The sequence below is a fragment of the Terrapene carolina genome, unplaced genomic scaffold, assembly GCF_002925995.2.
Source record: "Terrapene carolina triunguis isolate 2854851 unplaced genomic scaffold, T_m_triunguis-2.0 Scaffold30, whole genome shotgun sequence".
In the NCBI taxonomy this organism is placed as follows: domain Eukaryota; kingdom Metazoa; phylum Chordata; order Testudines; family Emydidae; genus Terrapene; species Terrapene triunguis.
Window position 1 is genome coordinate 4120410 of NW_020664381.1, and position 19190 is coordinate 4139599.

Here is a 19190-nt window from a genome sequence, read left to right on the forward strand (position 1 = left end):
GCCCTACAAACCTCACTCTTGGGTGACAAAACATTTATTCATATGCTTCATTTAAATACATTGACCGGCTGAAATACACTTACCACTGACAGCACTGACTGTGGAAAAAACAGTCCTTATGTGTTTTGTCTCCACTTTTTCCTGCAGGGGGTGCAGCTTTTATTTTCCCAAATACTTCAGTTTATCCAGAAGCAACACAAAGAATTACAACCAGGCCAGGTATGAATGATGATCTTTTTATGTGATGTGATCTTGCTCACTCTCACTACCCCTCTGTCTTTCTCCTTCAGATGTCTCCTATAAAATAGCACAGTATATAAATGTTGAGTAATATATATCTATAGGTATATATGGTCCCCGGTGTGGGATGAAGTGGGAGGGAAGAGCAGCTTAATGAGTCTGTTTTTCTATAGTCATCTGTTTTTGAGGCAGTGTGGCCTAGTGGATAGAGCAGTGGGCTGGGACTCAGGAGATCTAGGTTCTGTTTCTAGCACTTTCCATTGGCCTGCTGAGTGATCTTGGGCAAGTCACCTCACCTGTCTGTGCCTCAGTTTTCCCATCTGTAAAATGAGGCTAATGATACTGACCTCCTTTGTGAGGGGCTTTGAGATCTCCTGGAGTAAGTGCTATGTAAGAGTGTGGTATTAGTATGATTATTGGTTTCTTCTCTCTCTGTTTACTGTTTATTTTTGAGACAAAATAACTAGATACAAGGGTATAAAAGCATAAAAACAAACAACAAGAGATTCTTTAAGTATATCAGAAGTGGGAAGCCAATGACAGAACATGTGGGTCTGCTAGATCACCAGGGGTAAAGGGAACAATGAAGGAAGTAAAGAACAATACTGAGAAGTGACAGGATTTCTTCACCACTGAGGATGTTGGGAAGATACCTAGCCTGGACCTTTGCTTTTCCAATAATAAAGAGCAGGTACTAGCAGGGATTGAGGCAACAGAAGAAAGTGCTTAAAAAGCAATAAGTCACCAGGTCCAGGTGGTATATATCCAGGAATACTGAAGGGACTTAAAATTGAAGTGACTGAGCTGCTAGTAAAGATATGCAATCTCTAACTAAAACAGCTAGTACACCAGAGGATTGCAGGATAGCAAATGGTGTATGTATATTTTAAAAATGCTCTAGATAGTAATCCAGGAAATTAATCACCACTAAATCTTGCACTGGTTGAAATGATAGTTAAAAATTAAATAACAAAAAAAAAAAAACCCGTAGAAGTTCATAATATAATAGGGTCTAACTGGCACAATTTCTGCAAGGAAAATCATGCCTCACTTTATTGATATCAATAAAGTATTAGATATAGAAGAACCAGTTGACATAATTCATTTAGACTTTCAAAAGACCTTAAACAAAGCCCCTCACTAGAGGTTACTAAAGAAATTGAGTAGTAATGGGATGAGTGGCAAAATACTGTCATGGATCAAAAACTGGCTAAGACAGAATGCTAAAAATAGGAACAAATGATCAACTCTCATCGTGACAAGAGGTTAACAGTAGGTGCCTCACAGTTCAATTAGGATGACTGATGTTTAATGATCTGGAAAAGGATGGTGACAAAATCTGTGACAAAAGTGAGAAAGCAAAATTTGCAAATGGCACAAAATTATTTAGGTTTGTTAAATCCAGAGAGAACTGTGAGGAACTTCAGTGGGAATTAACCAAGCTAAGTGAATGGGCAATACAATGGCTGATGAAAGTGAATGTTGATAAATGCAATATAATGCACATTGGAGGGGAAAATTTGAACTATTCCTATACTGAGTTTTAGATTAACCTCATTATTTCAGGGAAAAGTACCTGGGCATCATTATGGACTGCTCAATGGAGACCTCTGCTCAGTGTACAACTGCTGTCAAAAAAACTAACAAAATGTTAAGCTGCATAAGGAACAGGGTGGAGAATGATATGGAAAAGATTATTGTGCTACTATATAAATCAAGAGTTCCGCTTCATTTGGAATATTTTGTTCAGTACTGGTCACCCCATCTCCAGAATTATATTTGCAGAATTAGAAGGCATTCAGAGAGAAGTGATGAGAATGGTTAAAACCCTGGAAAAGCTCTCCTATGGTGAGCAATTGGTAAGTCAGGGATTTTTTACCTTAGATAGGAGATGACCAATGAGAAGCAGGGCCAGCTCCAGGTACCAGCCTGGCAAGCAGGTGCTTGGGGCGGCCACTCTGGAGAGGGGCGGCACGTCCAGCTATCCGGCGGCAATTCGGCGGACGGTCCCTCACTCCCGCTTGGAGCGAAGGACCGCCCACCAAATTGGTGCCGCAGATCGCGATCGCAGCTTTTTTTTTTTTTTTTTTGGCTGCTTGGGGCGGCCAAAACCCTGGAGCCGGCCCTGATGAGAGGTACATAATAGAACTATTACAAAATAATGAGCGGTTTAGAAAAGGTGGATTGGGAACTTCTATTTTCCGTGTGTCTCAATACAAGAATGAGAGGACATTCAATGAAATTGAGAGGAAGCAAATTCAAAACTGATAAAAGGAAATACTTTGTCATACAACACATGAGTAGACTTTGGACCTCGTTGTCATGGAATGTTGTTGAAGCACAGAGCTTAGCAAGATTCAAAGAGAGATTGGACATTTATATGGATAACAAGAATATTCAATTAAAGTAGTAATTACAAACACAAATTTATATCAGATATGAAACCTGATGCTTCAGAGCTCTCACTAATCTCTAACTAATAGGGGTAGGAGAAGACTACATTGGGAGGAAGATTAGCTCACATCTGTCTACTGTGTGGAGTCTTCAGTCTTCCTCTGAATAGCTGGAAACAGGATAGCAGGCTAGATGGAACACAGGACTTTGCCAGTATGGCAATTCCTATGTATCTATCCTTAGTGCATACTCCTCTGGATAGTTCATTCATCTTTTTATTTTTTTAATACAGGAGAAACAAATATGATTTCCTTACATAAAATGAAAGTAATTTCTTATATATGTATTTCCTTTCTGTCTGTATTTTTATTAATGATTTGTTGTTTATTCTGTGAATCAAGAATTTTGATAAAGGTATGTTTAAAACATGATAAAATACATTAATGTGATCCCTGAAATAACATATACAAGAGTTATACAATATACAATAAAATTGTATTATGCCCACTGTCATTATGCTCTCTCCTCCCCCATGGTACACCACAGGGCTTGGTCAGAAGGGAAACCACATTGCTTCATGGGAGATGTAGTCTAGCCAGGGAGCCCAGCCCAGAGCAGAGAACTACAGCTCCCAGGAGGCTATGCAACACCAAAGGGAGATGCAGTATAATGTTGAACTGATTCAAAATGAAATGTTTTGGGTCAGTTCAGTCAACCAAAATATTTCAGTTTGGGTCCAGCTGACCTAAAATATAAGATTTCATTTGATTTTTCCCATCAGAAAATCAAAACAATTGAGTAAAATAGAAATTTCCAACAGAAACTCTTGATGTTTCAGAAATTGTATTTTCTGTTGAAAAATCACTTCAGCAGAAAATTCCTGATAACTCTAGTTTTCAGACAAGGTCCAAATCTTAAGTAGAATGGGGACAGCCTAACTTTTACAGAGAAGCTATTCCATAACTAAATGCCCTTTTGCTAATAACAGGAGTAGATGTGATTGTCCTCGAGGCAGTCATTGATTACAAGTAAAAAGAAAAAGAGGCATAGAGGATGCTAAAGTAAAAATGCATCAGCCAAACATTGGGAAGCAATTCCAGAGAGTGAATCAAAATTAAACAATTACCATTGTTAAATGAATATAATGGAGAATAGGAAGTGAGTGAGGTTCCTGAAGAATTAGAATGACAAAGTCATATTTCTTCAGCTGTCCTGGTAATAGAATACCAGGAATTTTTTGCAAGTTAAAAGTGATACACTGTAGTAGCTCAGGAAGGACTAATATGGGATTACCTAAATGTCTCATCAAACCAGAGTGAATTACAAGATCTGTTCTAGTTAAGGACATAATGTTCCCATTTCTCATGAGTAAAAACAGACCTGCTTATCTATGATAGCAATATGTTTAACAAAATACAAATCATTGTTCAAATAATCTCCCAGATCCTGAACTAAGAATGAAGTCTTAATTTTGATGCTGTTTCAAGTAGGCCTGAGAGCTGGATCTTTCCTTTAAAAGAGGGTGTAGTCACACAACCATATGAGGATGTGTTTTGCCTCTTGACTCAAGAGTTTTCTCACAGTACTAAATTTATACTATTTAATGAATTTCAGGTATGTGGTATTTTAAAAATAAAATCCTAACAACTAGCACTTCTATGCAGATGCACAAGTGCCATGCAACTTCCCTTTATATACAGTTACACAAGAGTTTACAATCTGAGGTCCCCCCCACCCATCCCTCTCAAGAAAGCAAACAAAGAATGGGAAGGAGGGCAGACTGGCTGGTGACAGGCACATATCTCATTAGTTTCATGTTTTTCCCCTTTCCTACCTTCTTTGTGGGAGAGTGAAGGATTAGGAAAAATTGGAACTATCTACACGTGTACCTGACAACACCCTTTCCCCCCTTTGCTTGTATATTTTGTCCTACTCCCCATCCCTTTGGGCTAGATTCTTGGCCCAGCTCAAGATGTTGCACACACTGGTCACATACCCCTGGCTGGGAATACCGCCAGCATGGAAGGGTTCTCAGCAGGTGCAGCATAGCCAGCTTGTGCACCTCCCACGATGCTTCCTGGTGCACAGGGCTTGTAGGTGGAGGATATAGGTATGACAAGGCTGGCAGGAGCAAGCAAAGGGGAGTGGATGAAGTAGGTGGCACTCTGACAGTCCTCAGCTGGCTTATGATCCATTGTGGATCATAGCCACCTAGCACTTGTTTAGAGTAGCCCCCAGGCTGCTCTAATCTTCATCCAGAGCTGGGCAGAGGATCAGGATCAGCTCCCTGACAGCACCCCCTCCATTTCCGCTGTGTGCAGTAGTAGCTGGACACAGCACACAATTTGAAACTTTGTCTGTTTTCGTTTTCCTTTTGGATGGTAAGTTCTCCAGGGAGAAGACTATCTCTAACTATATGCTTTAATGGTATTGAGCACAATTGGATCCCAATTTGATTGGGGCTCCTGAGTGCGACTATACCGTACTAATTATAATAGTACTGTATACAGGTACTCAGATCAGGGATAAATACCTATACAGTTAGCACTATTTTCTCCAATTCTCCATGTTTCCACAAGAGAAGAATGTGGTATAAAAGTAGAAAAATCAAGGATAACAAGGCACAGTTACTTAAAATATAATACAGAACAAAAAGTGTATATCTCAGCAAAACCGAAATTTTGAGAGTGTAAGATTCCATCAGACCACAGTGATGGCAGTGCCAGTTATACACTCAAGCCAAACAGACTAAATAAATTAAAGGCAATTTGGTTGTGAGTTACACATTACACTTTGTTTCCATTCAATTCTCTCTCTAGTAGTGTCTGAGAATGGGCAGATATACAAAAGCCACACTCAGAGTCAAACTGCCTTCTCAGCTGGTTCACTACTTCCTACCTGATTTCATTTTTAAAGACTGTCAAACAACCTTTCTAAAAGAAAGCTAAGACACTATTAAGAATCTGCCATCCATCCAAAGGAGTCTATGCTCCTACCTTAATACAGCACTGATTTGGCAATAGGTGTATTTTATTTCCTTTCTTGAGCTCTCAACGCAGGCCCAAAGTTAGTATATTGTATATATTATAGCTACTGGAGCAGAGCAAAAAGAGGCTCCATATGGCCCAAACTAAGGTTGAAATTAATGAAAGGGGAGGGCAAGGAACCACACAGCTCCCCCCAAGCTAGCCAATGAGTGGCTGGACACTCCTGTGTCCCCTCACTGTGTGTTCTCCATCCCCATTCAACTGGGGCTGTCCCAGTCACTGCCGCCCGGCCCATCGTTTCCCATCTACTGAAGTGGTTGCGTGGCATTGCACTGTGAGGGTTACAGACATGTGAGCTGTCATTGTCATGTTAACTTGTAGGGTGTTTCAGTTTCTTTTAGCAACTATTTGAAATTGTTTTTATGGGAATGACAATGGGGAATGCTCAAGTGTAAGCTATCAGTTAACTGTTAGTCAAAAAGAGGTGGGTTTTGTGAATGATTCTGAAAAAGGAGCGTGAGATTGCTTGGTGCACAAGAGGACAAATGCTGTATCCAGTGTAAGAATAAAAGAAGGAGCCATAGGTGGGAGAATAAAAGGCAAATGAAGGCAGCAGAGTTAACAGAGTAAAGGGCACATGCACAGGAAAAAGTAGGAGACAAGGGCAGAGATGTAGGTATAGCAGAGGTACAGGATATTTAACATAGCCCCCCTGGGTCCAAAGGATATCAGGACTAGCCATTGCCTCAGTTACAGAGCAAATCCTTCCAAATGCTCTGTGATGAATAAGAATAAATAATTTCTTTATTAAAAAGTTACATTACATTAAATAAAAGAAAATGAAGTTTATCAAAAGTCTTAGTAGTTACTTAGTGGAACATCATAATAACAAGACCAGTACTATACTGTCCCCACTAATATCCTCACTGGATGTGACCATATGTAGCTCTCAAGCCTTCCACATTGCAAACAGCAGCTACGGAGCCTCATCTCGAGGAGTGACAGCAGCAGACTAACAAGGCAGTAAAAGACCAAAATCCATTTTCTTAAAACAATGAATGGTAGACGAGACTTTCATCTGACACACAGTGATGGGAAATCTCACTTGAGTGACTAACACTTACTCCTGTCTCCAACCTCCATAGATCCATGAACCCACTCCAGTCAGCCAGGCTCTAGCATGAGCTGTCAAAGTGCCTGCTCAGTCCCTTCCCCTACATCCCAGTGGAAAAGTGTGTGTGTAGGAGGGGGGGGGGGATGTTAAAGGCAAGAGAAGAGTTGTGGAGACCCTTGAAAGGTGAGGACAATACATGTGAATGTGAGGTGGAAGGAGACAAGAAGCCAGAGAAGAGACATGGTCACAGCAATGGGGGAGGGCGAAGATATTTTTGCAGTGGCGTGGTGAGTAGACTGCAGGGGAGAAAGGAAAGAGGCAGGTAGTTAGGGAGGCCAGGGTGCAGCTGTCAGGGTGAGAGATAACTAAAAGGATGAGGGGCGTGGCAATGGGGATCCTTCTAATTTCAGTAACCTTCCCATGTCCAGTGATTTAGCCATTAAGAATGTGTCACACTTTATGCCATATATACTTAAGACAATTTATTTTTCTCTACAGATTTATCATATGAACAAGCCAGAAGGTCAGCATGGACAAGTCATAGTCACCCTGCTCCTCAATCAAAAGGTTAAGCATCTGCTTACTTTCTACCATAGGGGCCTAATTCATGTCAGGGGTATCTCCTCTGGAAATAGAATTCAAACTTGAACACCTATGTTATGCTGTAGAATTCTGCGTTTGGGTATTCAAACTATTATTTGAGTGTGTGAAACTGGTACTTGGGTATCAAAGGGCTGGTCTGAGAATTTAAATAAGAATTTGGGTGTTTTAAACTTAGGCACTCAAATTTGAAAATCCACCTACAGTAGGCCTATTTTTTATATTACTCGGGAAAAGAAAAGTAGTAAGAGTTTGGATCAATGTAAAATCCTCAGCTCTACCAATAAATCAAACAGTGATATAGAGTGTAAGCACTGTAGACTCTGTAGAAAAAATAGGTTAATACTTACTGAGTAGTTGAAATGTTTTAAAAGTGATTTGAGTATTCCTTCTAAAGTTTGTTCTTTGAGGTTTTGGGTCCCATTTTCTGTTCTATGACTGCAAGCAGAGAGGAGTCTAAGGGGGAGCTCTGCCTCTGTGGAATGGTCCCCTTCCCTTCCCACTCCAAGAAATCTCCTTCATGGGGACTGTCTGGGATTCTAGCTCCACAAAGTTGGAGGGAGCAGGCCACAGCTGGACTCCTCTGGATTCTCCCCACCCCAACCTGCAGGAGAGCACAGTGCAAGCCCCTTATTGCCAGTGGATGCCATGAGATCCACAAGGAAAAAGGGGTTAAAACACTAGCTTCTTCTATTGGGGGAGAGGGAAACCACACAGACACCCCTCCTCTACCACAATGGAAGAATTCAGAGGAAACACTATCTGTAAATCATTAGAACTCATAGATTTTCCTCTCCCTTGCATGGGTTAGTCACGTCTAAGGAAGAACAGAGGCACTTCTTTGCAATTTATACAGTATATGCTCCCTCCAAAAAGTAACTTTACATGTACGTTATTTAGGAGAAATTCATTGTTTCTTCTCCACCCTACATCAGTATCTCTGACAGGAAACAACAGATATATGTCGTGTTGGAAAAGGTCAAATAGTGACAGAACTTGCCTCAAGCTGAAGACTTTCTGCTTTAGAATTTCTCATATTTGATACTGTCTTAGCAGACAAGTCCAATAAACATGTGAATATTATGCCAGATGTAATTATCAGTAACAACTATGTCCTTCCAGTAGGGCCCAAACCTGCTCTTATTGAAGTCACAGGCATGTTTGCATTTATTTTAATGGGAGCATGAATAGGTCAGATGAGGTTAACATATCAGGGCAAATCTCATAGTTGATATCACCAAGTGCTGAGCTGTTGAAGTCCAGTGAGTTGACTCTTATTGTGCCAGTGATTACTTTGGTCCACCCAATGTAAGACAGTTTTGGTGAGTGATTTTGAAACTTGAAAAAATAGATAAATGTATGAATTTTTCTATTTTCAGCTACCCAACCATCATCATCAACAGTGCCCAAAACAGAAGACCAGCGACCTCAGTTAGGTGTGTGTAACTTTATTTAAGTTGGATCTGGGTTAAATGGAGTATATTAAATGTGATCTGAAGTGCACTGTAGTCTGCCAACAAATAGCCAACTACGAGAGCAGACGCAAGCTATTAGCAGAGACCTCCTTATAGTGGCTGGGCTCATTGTAGCATCCTGCATGGTGGCTGAATTGTGTATTCATGTCTTGTGTGTACAGGTGACTCAAACTGAGACCCCCATGATTTACAAATCAAAGATTCAAGAATACAAATTAACAATTTGCAGGAAAGTTGGATGTGGTGGACCTCCAAGTAGCCAACATACTGTCACAGCTCATTGTGACTTTCTTTTAGTAATTCTTACAAGGGTCTTGTTGCCTTCAAGGGGATCATTGAGCTATTAAGCAAAGCACGCATATTCAGTTCCAGTACAAAAATGTGGAATCTAAGGATTTCAAAGGATTCTGTTCATAATGACTGGCTGGAGTATTAGCATCAGAAAAATGTACAGAAGTGAAGATTTCAGTATCTAGGAGAAATATAGATAAAACTGGAATTCTTACACACAATCCTACTACAGTTTGAAATCCTGGACTCCTGAAATACAGGGCTGAAAGCTGGAAGGATTTTCACTTTGTTGGGTAACTGTCAGGAGAAAGTATCAGTTTTATAAGATTATGTTCAAAGGTGAATGAGTTTTGTGGCTGCAAAGCAATTAGTTCATTGTATGGGACAGAAACCCATAGTATTACGTTAGATTGTCCCTTGAATGAGAAAGTACATCAAAAATTCTGAGTCAGTAATGGCTTTTACTAATGGCAAAATTATAGAAATGGGAGATGAAGTACACCTGCAGGATAATCTGGATTCAGATGGACACCGATTCTGTGTTTTTTAAATGCACTTTTCATTATTCTGGATTTTGTTATAGCTAAATAAGAATATGTGCATGACTGCATTCCATTAGCTTGAATTGTTTATATGTATGTGGTTTGAGAAGTATTATTATTGCTGTTTGTCAAAATAGCATTTCTTAGTTTAATATAATCGGGCCTCCAAAGGCTTTCAAGAAATATACAGTAACTCCTCACTTAACGTTGTTGTTATGTTCCTGAAAAATGCAACTTTAAGTGAAACGATGTTAAACGAATCCAATTTTCTCATAAGATTTAATGTAAATGCGGGGGGTTAGGTTCCAAGGAAATTTTTTGGGGGCAGTCAAAAGGCATTATATACTGTACTGTACTGTACTGTGGTTGGGAAGTGCTCCTGGCTTACCCCACACAGACACAGCCCGCTGCAGGCAAGGACTCTAGGATGCACCTTCACAGCAGCAGAGGCAGTTTCCCCGGAGAAGAACAGGTGCCAACTTTGCCGGGGGATGCTCTTCCCACCCCCACTCCACCTCCTCTCCGGAGCATGCTGCATCCCCACTCCTCCTCCCCCCCACCAGAAAGTCCTAAGTGCCGCCAAACAGCTGTTTGGCGGTGCTTAGGACTTTCTGGGAGGGAGGAGGAGGAGTGGAGACGCGGCGCTTCCCCGCTCCTTCCCCACTCTCCCAGCGCTTTGCACTTAGGACTTTCTGGGAGGGAGGGGGAGGAGCGGGGAAGCACCGCGTCTCCACTCCTCCCCCTCCCTCCCAGAAAGTGACAAAGACGCAGCACTTCCCCGCTCCTCTCCCTCCCTCCCAGAGCTTCGCGCTTAGGACTTTCTTGGAGGGAAGGGGAAGAGTGAAGACGCGGCGATTCCCCGCTCTTCCCCCTCCCTCCAAGAAAGTCCTAAGCACCTGGGAAGCGCTGGGAGGGAGGGGAGGAGGCGGAAAAGAGGAACTTGTGCAATGCTCCCTTGAAAAGTTGCTGCTCTTCCACAAAATCGTACAAGCAGTGAATAGAGCAGGCAGCCAAACGACGTTATAAGGGAGCATTGCATAACTTTAAATGAGCATGTTCCCTAACTGAGCAGCGACGTAACTTTGAAACAACGTTAAGCGGGCGGACGTTAAGTGAGGAGTTACTGTATTGGTAATTTATGTAAACTTTTTGAGAACATTTAGTTGCTGTGTGCGCGCTATGATTAGTATTTTACATTTATAAAGAACGCAACCTGAGTATCCTCTTGGCTGTAAAACTGGCAGCCACCTGAGAGCAGCTGTCAAGTGGCCAGAGAGCTTAGGGCCTTGAGAAGGACTTGAAGCTCTTCTGCTGCCCTCTAGTTTTGGCTTTGGTATTTATGGAACAGAATCCCTTTTCCGTTTGTTTCTTGATTTGAACTGGGATTTTCAAAGGAGCCTAAAGGAATTCCATGCAAGAACCATTGAAATGCTATGGGAGCTGGGTGCCTAACTCCCTTTGGCTTCTTTGAAAATCCCAAGCATGGATCAAATTTTCATAGGCAATTCAACCCAACCTCCATTGCATGCATTCAGCTATGCACTTGCAAAGCACTTAATGGATGCTATTTTTGTACATTGAAGGTTTTGCTTTGCATTCGTAAATTCTGCTATTTGTTTATGCAAAAATAGTGCACAAAAACGAGTGATGTGAAACAAACTAGGTCACACAGAAATAGAGGCCACGGCCCATTAGGGCAGGATCTGTCACTTTGTTATATGTAGTGTGGGACATGGGTCATTTGCAGGTTTAAACTATTGACACGCTGTCTGATGTGGCTCAGAACTGAGTGTGTCAATCTCAAGTCAGACTGTCAGAAAACAGGGCAGACACCCCAAACTGGTGGTATGTTCTATAATAGATTTCACCAAGACAGTAATAAATGTGCATTCCTGTATTACTATATTAGTCTTACCATGGAGTCACAAACAGTTCCCTTAGGCTCTCCAGTGCATTTTGCCACCCAGACAAACTAGACTTTATGATATTGGTCAGTATGCCAAATACCACATCACATTAGGTAACTTCCTACCCCAAAGGACCAGTCATTTACCCCAAGTCAAATTGGTAGTCTGGATCTCACCAAAAACAACGCTGAAGCCAATTTCTCTAGTAAACCAACTAAAGGTTTATTAGCTAAGAAAAGAAATGAGAGTAATTGAGAGGTTAAAGCAGATAAAATTCATTAACCGGTGAGTCAAAGCTTGTAAGTCCAAAATGTTAAGAGAGTTGTAGTAATTTGCTAGATTTCCAAAAGTTCCTCAGGGTTGCCCAGTGTAATTCCGGCATCTCTGTCCACTTGTTCAGTATTCCACCCTGTTAGAATCCAAAATAGTTCAGAGATGCAGGATCATTCCCTTAAACCAGTATTTATAGATCAGTGGTTCTCAAACTTTTGTACTAGTGACCCCTTTCACATAACAAGCCTCTGAGTGTGACAATCCCTTAAAATTAAAAGGATTTTTATATATTTAACACCATTATAAATGCTGGAGGCAAAGCGGGGCTTGGGGGGGAGGCTGAGAGCTCGCAACCCCCCATGTAATCACCTTGCGACCCCCTAAGGGGTCCCAACCTCCAGTTTGAGAACCCCTGTTATAGGCCTTGGCTAACCTCGGAACTTCCCAGTGCTGCCGCGGCAGCGCTGTGAAGCGCAAGTGTAGTCGCACCGCCAGCGCTGCAAGAGAGCTCTCGCAGCGCTGTATGTACTCCACCTCTCCGAGGGGAATAGCTCGCTTGCAGCGCTGCAGGTTCTGATTACACTGGCGCTTTACAGCGCTGTACTCGCTGCGCTCGGGGGTGGGGGGGTTCACACCCCTGAGTGCAGCAAGTTGCAGCGCTGTACAGCGCCAGTGTAGCCAAGGCCATAGATCCTTCACCCAGAAGACAATCTGACAGGTGCCTTCACCCATGTGAGTCCTTCCTTAGAGAAAGAATAAATAATGCAGACAGTCTGTGAATTCCCATTGTTACTTAATGGCCCTGGCTTTGAAGTGAACAAGCTTCTTCATTCACAGCCATTAAGTCCTTCATTAACATATACAATGTTTCTTTGAGGAGCAACAGCAAATAACAATCTTTCATTAGTTTTCCCGAAGTTCACACCAAACATTTTAACATTAACACACACTTAAATCTAAGGTTATCTAATTATAGGGTATACATAAGATATATGTAATGTAATAGCCAAGAACTGGTTATAGATAAGTGAAGACAATAACATTAGCATTTCACTAGTTTTCATTAATTTAAAGCAAATGTAATTACCAGGGCATATGGTATGTAAATGTAAGTGATAACAACCCCCTTTGTTCTAGTCTAACAAGTGAATTGGCCTATGCCTACTAGCCCACATAACGTTTCATTGAGATTCACACAAAAGCGAATTGGCCTATGGCTCTGATTTGAGCTGGCAACTGCTAGACAGCATCACATATATTATTCTCACAGCAAAATGATTGACCAAGTATTATTATCTTATGAACTACAATTGGCTAATAACATAGTAAAAGCATCCTGATTGGTTAATAACTTAGATTGGTTAACGATTAAATCACACATTGTTTTAATATCATGTGCTGCAAAGAGATGCAGGAGTAGGGTGACCAGATGTCCCATTTTTAAAGGGACAGTCCTGTTTTTTGGGACTTTTTCTTATATAGGCGCCTATTACCTGCCTCCCCCGTCCCGATTTTTCACAGTTGCTATCTGGTCACCCTATGCAGGAGACACATTAAAGAGCCACTTGTGGCTCGCAAACCTCAGTCTGAGTGTCACTGATTTAAAGTAAGGAAGGATGGGAAGGGGGCAACTCCTCCTTTTCTGCTAAATCTAGACGGGCCCTCGCCCTCCTCTCCTTGCTTTGGATAAGCTGCACTCCCTCAACAGCTCTTCTTTCGCCTTGGCTGGTGCCTTCCTATTTCAATGTACTTTAACCCCTGGACTTGGGCAGGGAAATCTCATGTGATACCACGCAGTTTGCAGATCCTTAGGGTGGACTGAGCATTTGTGTATGTATCCGTGACCGTTACATGTGCAAAGAGGTGTGTATGCATATTGGCGTGCACTCAATTCCGGCCATGTTTTAAAAATCTGGTCCTTTGTTTTGCCATTTAGAATTTATTCTAAAAACACTTTTCATTAAAATGAACTCAGAACACAAGAAAATAATGTTCTGAAGTAAATCAATTATCATTTTAAAACAACTGGGTGATAATTTCACTTTGTTTTTAATAGTCCTTTTGTTGGCAAACAAATGCAGAATATTGCAACTTGTTAAAAAGACTCTGAAGTAGGGTTTTTTGCCTCTTTTGTAATAACACCGGAATTTCAAAAATGATTTTATGTAATTACAACCTTTTAATTTGTTTCTTTTGTCCATATTTTTTTAGATCCATATCAGATTCTTGGACCAACCAGCAGCCGTCTTGCAAATCCAGGTGAGAAGGCGTTTTGCTGCCTGAGGGATGATTTTTCTTCAAATTTTACATTTTATCTCTATCACTTGTTACAGATTGAAGGCAAGGTTCAGCAATGCAGTGGGCATTCTCAGCTCCCATTGAAATCAATAGGAATTAATCAGTGGATGCTGATGGCACCTAGTGGATTGCAAGATTGGTAATCATATGAATAGTCTTACTGATTCAAAGAGGGTCAGGGCAAGGCATATGCAGTACTTAAGCTTTATTTTGAGGGTTTAAGTGGGATTTAAGCAGTGCATTGGACTTGCAGTGGCCCATTACACATGGTTGAATTTCATCCAAAGAGAACAAGGCAAGTAAAATTAGTCCCATTATTAGATTAGAAAGGAAGGGAGAGAGCAGTGAATATTTGACCAGTGTCTAACGTGACAGATTTCTCCAGTGACCTAGATCCTGTCCACATAGTCAAACTGTGTTTTTTATTATTAGAAATCTATTTAATCCATTAAAAATGCTATCCAAAATATTAAATAATGGCAGTTCATTTCATTCATATGTTCTATACATGGGACCAGATCCTCAGCTGGTGAAGCTTAACATCCAGTTTACCCTCACTGAGGATCTGGCCCAGGATGTCCTCAGCTACAAAAATATTGGTTTTGAGTGGTTCATATCACAAGTAAAACCACTAAGTGAGCATTTCTTTTTGACATTGATTTTATTATTTGCAGAAATGATGCCACATACTAGACTAGACAAATACAAGAGACTTTTAAACAAATAACTTTATGAACTGACAAGCAGTAAATGGGAGCAAATGGGAAAGCAGAATCCCTTCTGCAAAGAAACATCTGGGTTAGAAGTCTCAAAGACATTCTCCCACTTGAAAAAAGCAGGCTATAGTTCCAAGAAAAATCAGAAGATTTTGTTTAAATATGGCATTCCATCCAGGAATATCTTATTGAACACAATCTGAACTATGGCCTATAATGTTAAAAGGCGAGGGCGGGGGGAGAAGGTGAGGGAGCTTCCTGGTAAACTGTTATTGATATACTGTGGACCGGACTGATTTAATTGTTAATCTGACTCCACTGTAGTCAGTCTGGTTTTACAACAATATAACTAAGATAAACTAGCAATGCATATGCCAAATACTGTTACCCCTTCTTTAGCAGCCAAAGGGTGGAATGCTCCTTTCTCTCTACTCCCTTTTCCTATTGTTAGTAAGATTTCTTTCTATAAAAATGATTGAATCATCGTGATGATTCTTTTGATGATATTGTTGTGACCTGTTTAGGTTAGGAGTATTTCAACACTAAAGGTTCTTTTTCCCTTACATTTAGCTGTATGGTATAGTTACATCAAACAAAGTTATAGTTTAGTTTGCATTTTAAGATAAAGATTTTTGTATTCCATAAAAAAACAAATGAGAATTACTGCTGTTTTCAAGAGGGCTAAGGGAGTTAGGTGTCTAAATCCCATTACAATTCATTGGAAGTTGGGCATCTAACTCCCTTAAACTCCTTTGCAAATCCCAGCGTAGCACATATAGCATCAACTGGCTTTTTGCTAGCCTTGTGCCTATGGCATTGTGAAAAGAGCTAATGTGATATGCCCTGGATAGAGATACATGTTAACATTTGAGGAAAGCCACGGGTATGGAATTTCTATAAACTATTATTCCTGCACTTTAACAAGTTTTGTGTATTTATAAAATGGTGAAATTACTCTCTCATTAAAAGGAAATTGACAGAAACCATTTATTTTCATATGACTATATATTACATTTGGAAGGCAAGTGTTTATATTAAAACATATGTTGGATTGTTTATTCAGAAATTTGTGTTTTGTCCAGTGCTGGACTGTTTATTGATTTTCAAACTCTAATCCTCTAGTTATATTTCATGCATTAAAAGTGCGTGCTTTGCTCATACCATGGATTCTTTTGTTTGTTTGTTTATTTAATCATGTTAATGGAACAGAAGAAATTCATTAAGTACAGTTTGCATAAATATCATTTAAAAGAATAAAAGTTTCAGTTGCACTGAAGTATAAACTGCTAATATATTTCAGATGTGACTTTAGATTGATATGATAGTCCACCCTTATAAACTTTCTTAAAAAATGCTCATTTATTAGCCCCACATATCTGCTTTTTAAAAAAAATCTAATTTTTGGACAGAGATATAGAGTACTTAGAAGTTAGCACCAAAAATCTGTTTGGCAAATTCTGCTGACATTGCGACTGCAATATACAGAGCATTGAAATCTGTTACAGAGTATCAGCGCTGCTTTGTCATAAAATACTACTTTTTTACATGAATATTGGTGGCAGGACCTATCTAACACTACTGCCAACTGTTTAAAAGGTTCGTATTTTATTTTTATAATGTTGTGTAGAGACCTACTGCAAAGTTGTCAAAAACAACACGAATTCTTTCTCTTTAAGATTTAATTTCCAAAGAAGGGAGAAATACCAGTGTTTGGAATCGTAACTTCAGCAGTCATTTTCACTCCTGTTTGACAGAGAACAATTACAAGAACTCACTTTATAGACCTTTTAATTGTTTTCTCAAATGCTGTGCAGTGCAGTCAGATGCAATGCAACAGCAATTTAATGAGTTTCCATTCTACATTTCCCTAACTATTGGAAATGGGTGATATGGTTTGGAAAAGATCCAGCTTTCTTTAAACTTCTCCATTTTGTGTAGGTTTATTCCATAATGGAGAAAATTTAGTTGCAAAATGATATTGTGCGAACAAGAAAATTATTATGCAAGTGAAAGCTATTTGTCCTGAACTTTAGAGATTAGTTTCCTATATCTGTCTTGTATTATTTCACCATCAATTTTCCAAAGTAAATGACATGAGATAATTATTAAATATGCACATAATGGCATTTTGCCTGTCAAAATAGGAAAACAATACTTTAAATTATGGCCCCTGCTGTGCAGATTTTTTTAATTTTTTTTTGAGAGAGAGAGACACTAGTTAGACTGGGAGACAGGAGCAGAAGTTGCAACATTTCCTAATTAGGGATCTGTGGTGAAAATGCACTTGGATTTCATATGTGAAAGTCGGGAAGTGTTGATGTTCTAATGTTATTAGTCATTGGTTCTTCACTTTTCCCCCCCCAACCATAGGGAGTGGACAGATACAACTGTGGCAGTTTCTGCTGGAACTCCTGTCTGATAGCTCCAATTCCAATTGCATTACCTGGGAGGGCACCAATGGAGAGTTCAAGATGACTGACCCTGATGAAGTAGCCCGGCGCTGGGGAGAAAGGAAAAGCAAACCCAACATGAACTATGACAAACTCAGTCGTGCACTCCGTTACTACTATGACAAAAATATTATGACTAAAGTCCATGGTAAGCGTTATGCCTACAAGTTTGACTTCCATGGAATAGCTCAGGCCCTCCAGCCTCATCCTCCAGAGTCATCCATGTATAAGTATCCAACAGACCTACCCTACATGAGCCCCTACCATGCACACCCTCAGAAGATGAACTTTGTAGCTCCCCATCCTCCTGCTTTACCTGTAACTTCCTCCAGCTTTTTTGCTGCCCCTACTACATACTGGAATTCACCAACTGGAAGTATCTACCCTAATACTAGGCTTCCAGCCACCCATATGCCTTCTCACCTTGGCACCTACTACTAAGTAGGAAAAAAATAAGAGACACTTCTCCATGGAATATAGTACCCAATTAATTATGATGAACTATATTGGAGAACATGAATTAAAAATGCCTAAAGAGACATGAAAAAGTTTGACTTGTGGGAAAATGTCAAAAAAACTCTTTGTAGTAGGGAAAGTATTCAAGAAGTATAAAGATGCTAAAATGTAATGTATATGGGCATCGAATCTGTGGACCAAACAACAAAAGACTGTTGTAGGTAAAAGCATGAAATGATAAGGACAACCTACAAAAGAAAGTGGTCTTAAAAAGTTGATAAGCTTCTGTGTAAAGTTTGATATCTTGCTAATGCAAACTGGGACTATACTACAGCAATATAAGGATCATTCTATAGTGACCTAACATACAGTATATGAATTCATTAAAAACAAAAAACAACAAAACAAAAAAAACCCCAAACCAAAAAAACCCACCTGTATTTAAAAAAATGGAAACATATCAAAAAGACTGGTTGAGTGTGGAAGCTGATTTCGAATACAACAGCATTGTTTTTGGTTAAACTCAAAAGGCATTCCATTCATTGTAAAGGTATCAGCTATTTCAAACTGTGAAGACAACCCAAGCTTTAAGATTCCTTGACAATACTACAGGAACCCTGAGCCAAACATTGGAATTGAGAATGTGCTGGAAGGCAAGAGTATGATTGTAGATCAAGGGCCTGCATCTGATACAGGAAGTAGAAAGGAGGAAGAGGAGGACGAAGATGAGAATGGGAGAAAAGAAACTTCTTTACCAGTAGATATTGAAGAGACTGAAAACTTGGTAGTGTTGGGACTATAAAGAATTACTTGTTTGGATTTGAGAAATATTTTGATCAGTATTATACCATTCCCAGTATTATAGAAGGAATAGACTTGATTTTTTTTTTAAGTGGAGAAAGGGAAAAGCAGTAGAATTCAGAAATCAGAATATGCATCTCTTTAAAAAATGTAAAACTGGAATTGTCTGATATTTAAAAGTAACATTTAGGACCTCCTCATTATTAAGGGAGTTTGTTTTCTACTGGTTTAAGGTAAGAGACAACCCCCAACTGCCAAAATCAGATATCATGTAAGTATTTTTGTGAGGCGGGCGCCAGTTTTTCTTTTTCGAGTCGCGAACGCTGTGCGTTTGTCAGAATGAAGTATACAAGTCAATGTTATTTTTTTCCTTTTTATATAATAATTATATAACTTATGCATTTATACACTACGAGTTGATCTCGGCCAACCAAAGACACAAAAAAGGGACAATCAAAAATATTGTGGCCTTGAATTTTAACTCTGTATGCTTAATGTTTACATTATGAACTTATTAGTACTTAGAATGCAGAATGTATGTAATAAAATAAGCTTGGCCTAGCATGGCAATTCAGATTTACACTGTAGTCTGTATTTGCATTTGTAGTGACCAAGATGCCTATTAGATCTTCTTCCTAAATGGTTT

General features: G+C 39.8%; 1 protein-coding gene across 4 annotated transcripts in view; it reads left to right on the forward strand.

The window, feature by feature from the left end:
• Nucleotides 1–17850, forward strand: part of ERG (ETS transcription factor ERG) — a 208748-nt gene extending 190898 nt beyond the window's left edge. For all 4 annotated transcript variants that reach the window (XM_026651223.1, XM_026651215.2, XM_026651230.2 and 1 more), the window contains 5 exons: nt 148–219; nt 7234–7302; nt 8715–8771; nt 14035–14082; nt 17208–17850. In XM_026651223.1, coding sequence (XP_026507008.1) covers nt 148–219; nt 7234–7302; nt 8715–8771; nt 14035–14082; nt 17208–17728 — 767 coding nt within the window. In that variant the 3' untranslated portion in view covers nt 17729–17850. The remainder of the gene's footprint in view (nt 1–147; nt 220–7233; nt 7303–8714; nt 8772–14034; nt 14083–17207) is intronic.
• The last annotated feature ends 1340 nt before the right edge of the window (nt 17851–19190 follow it).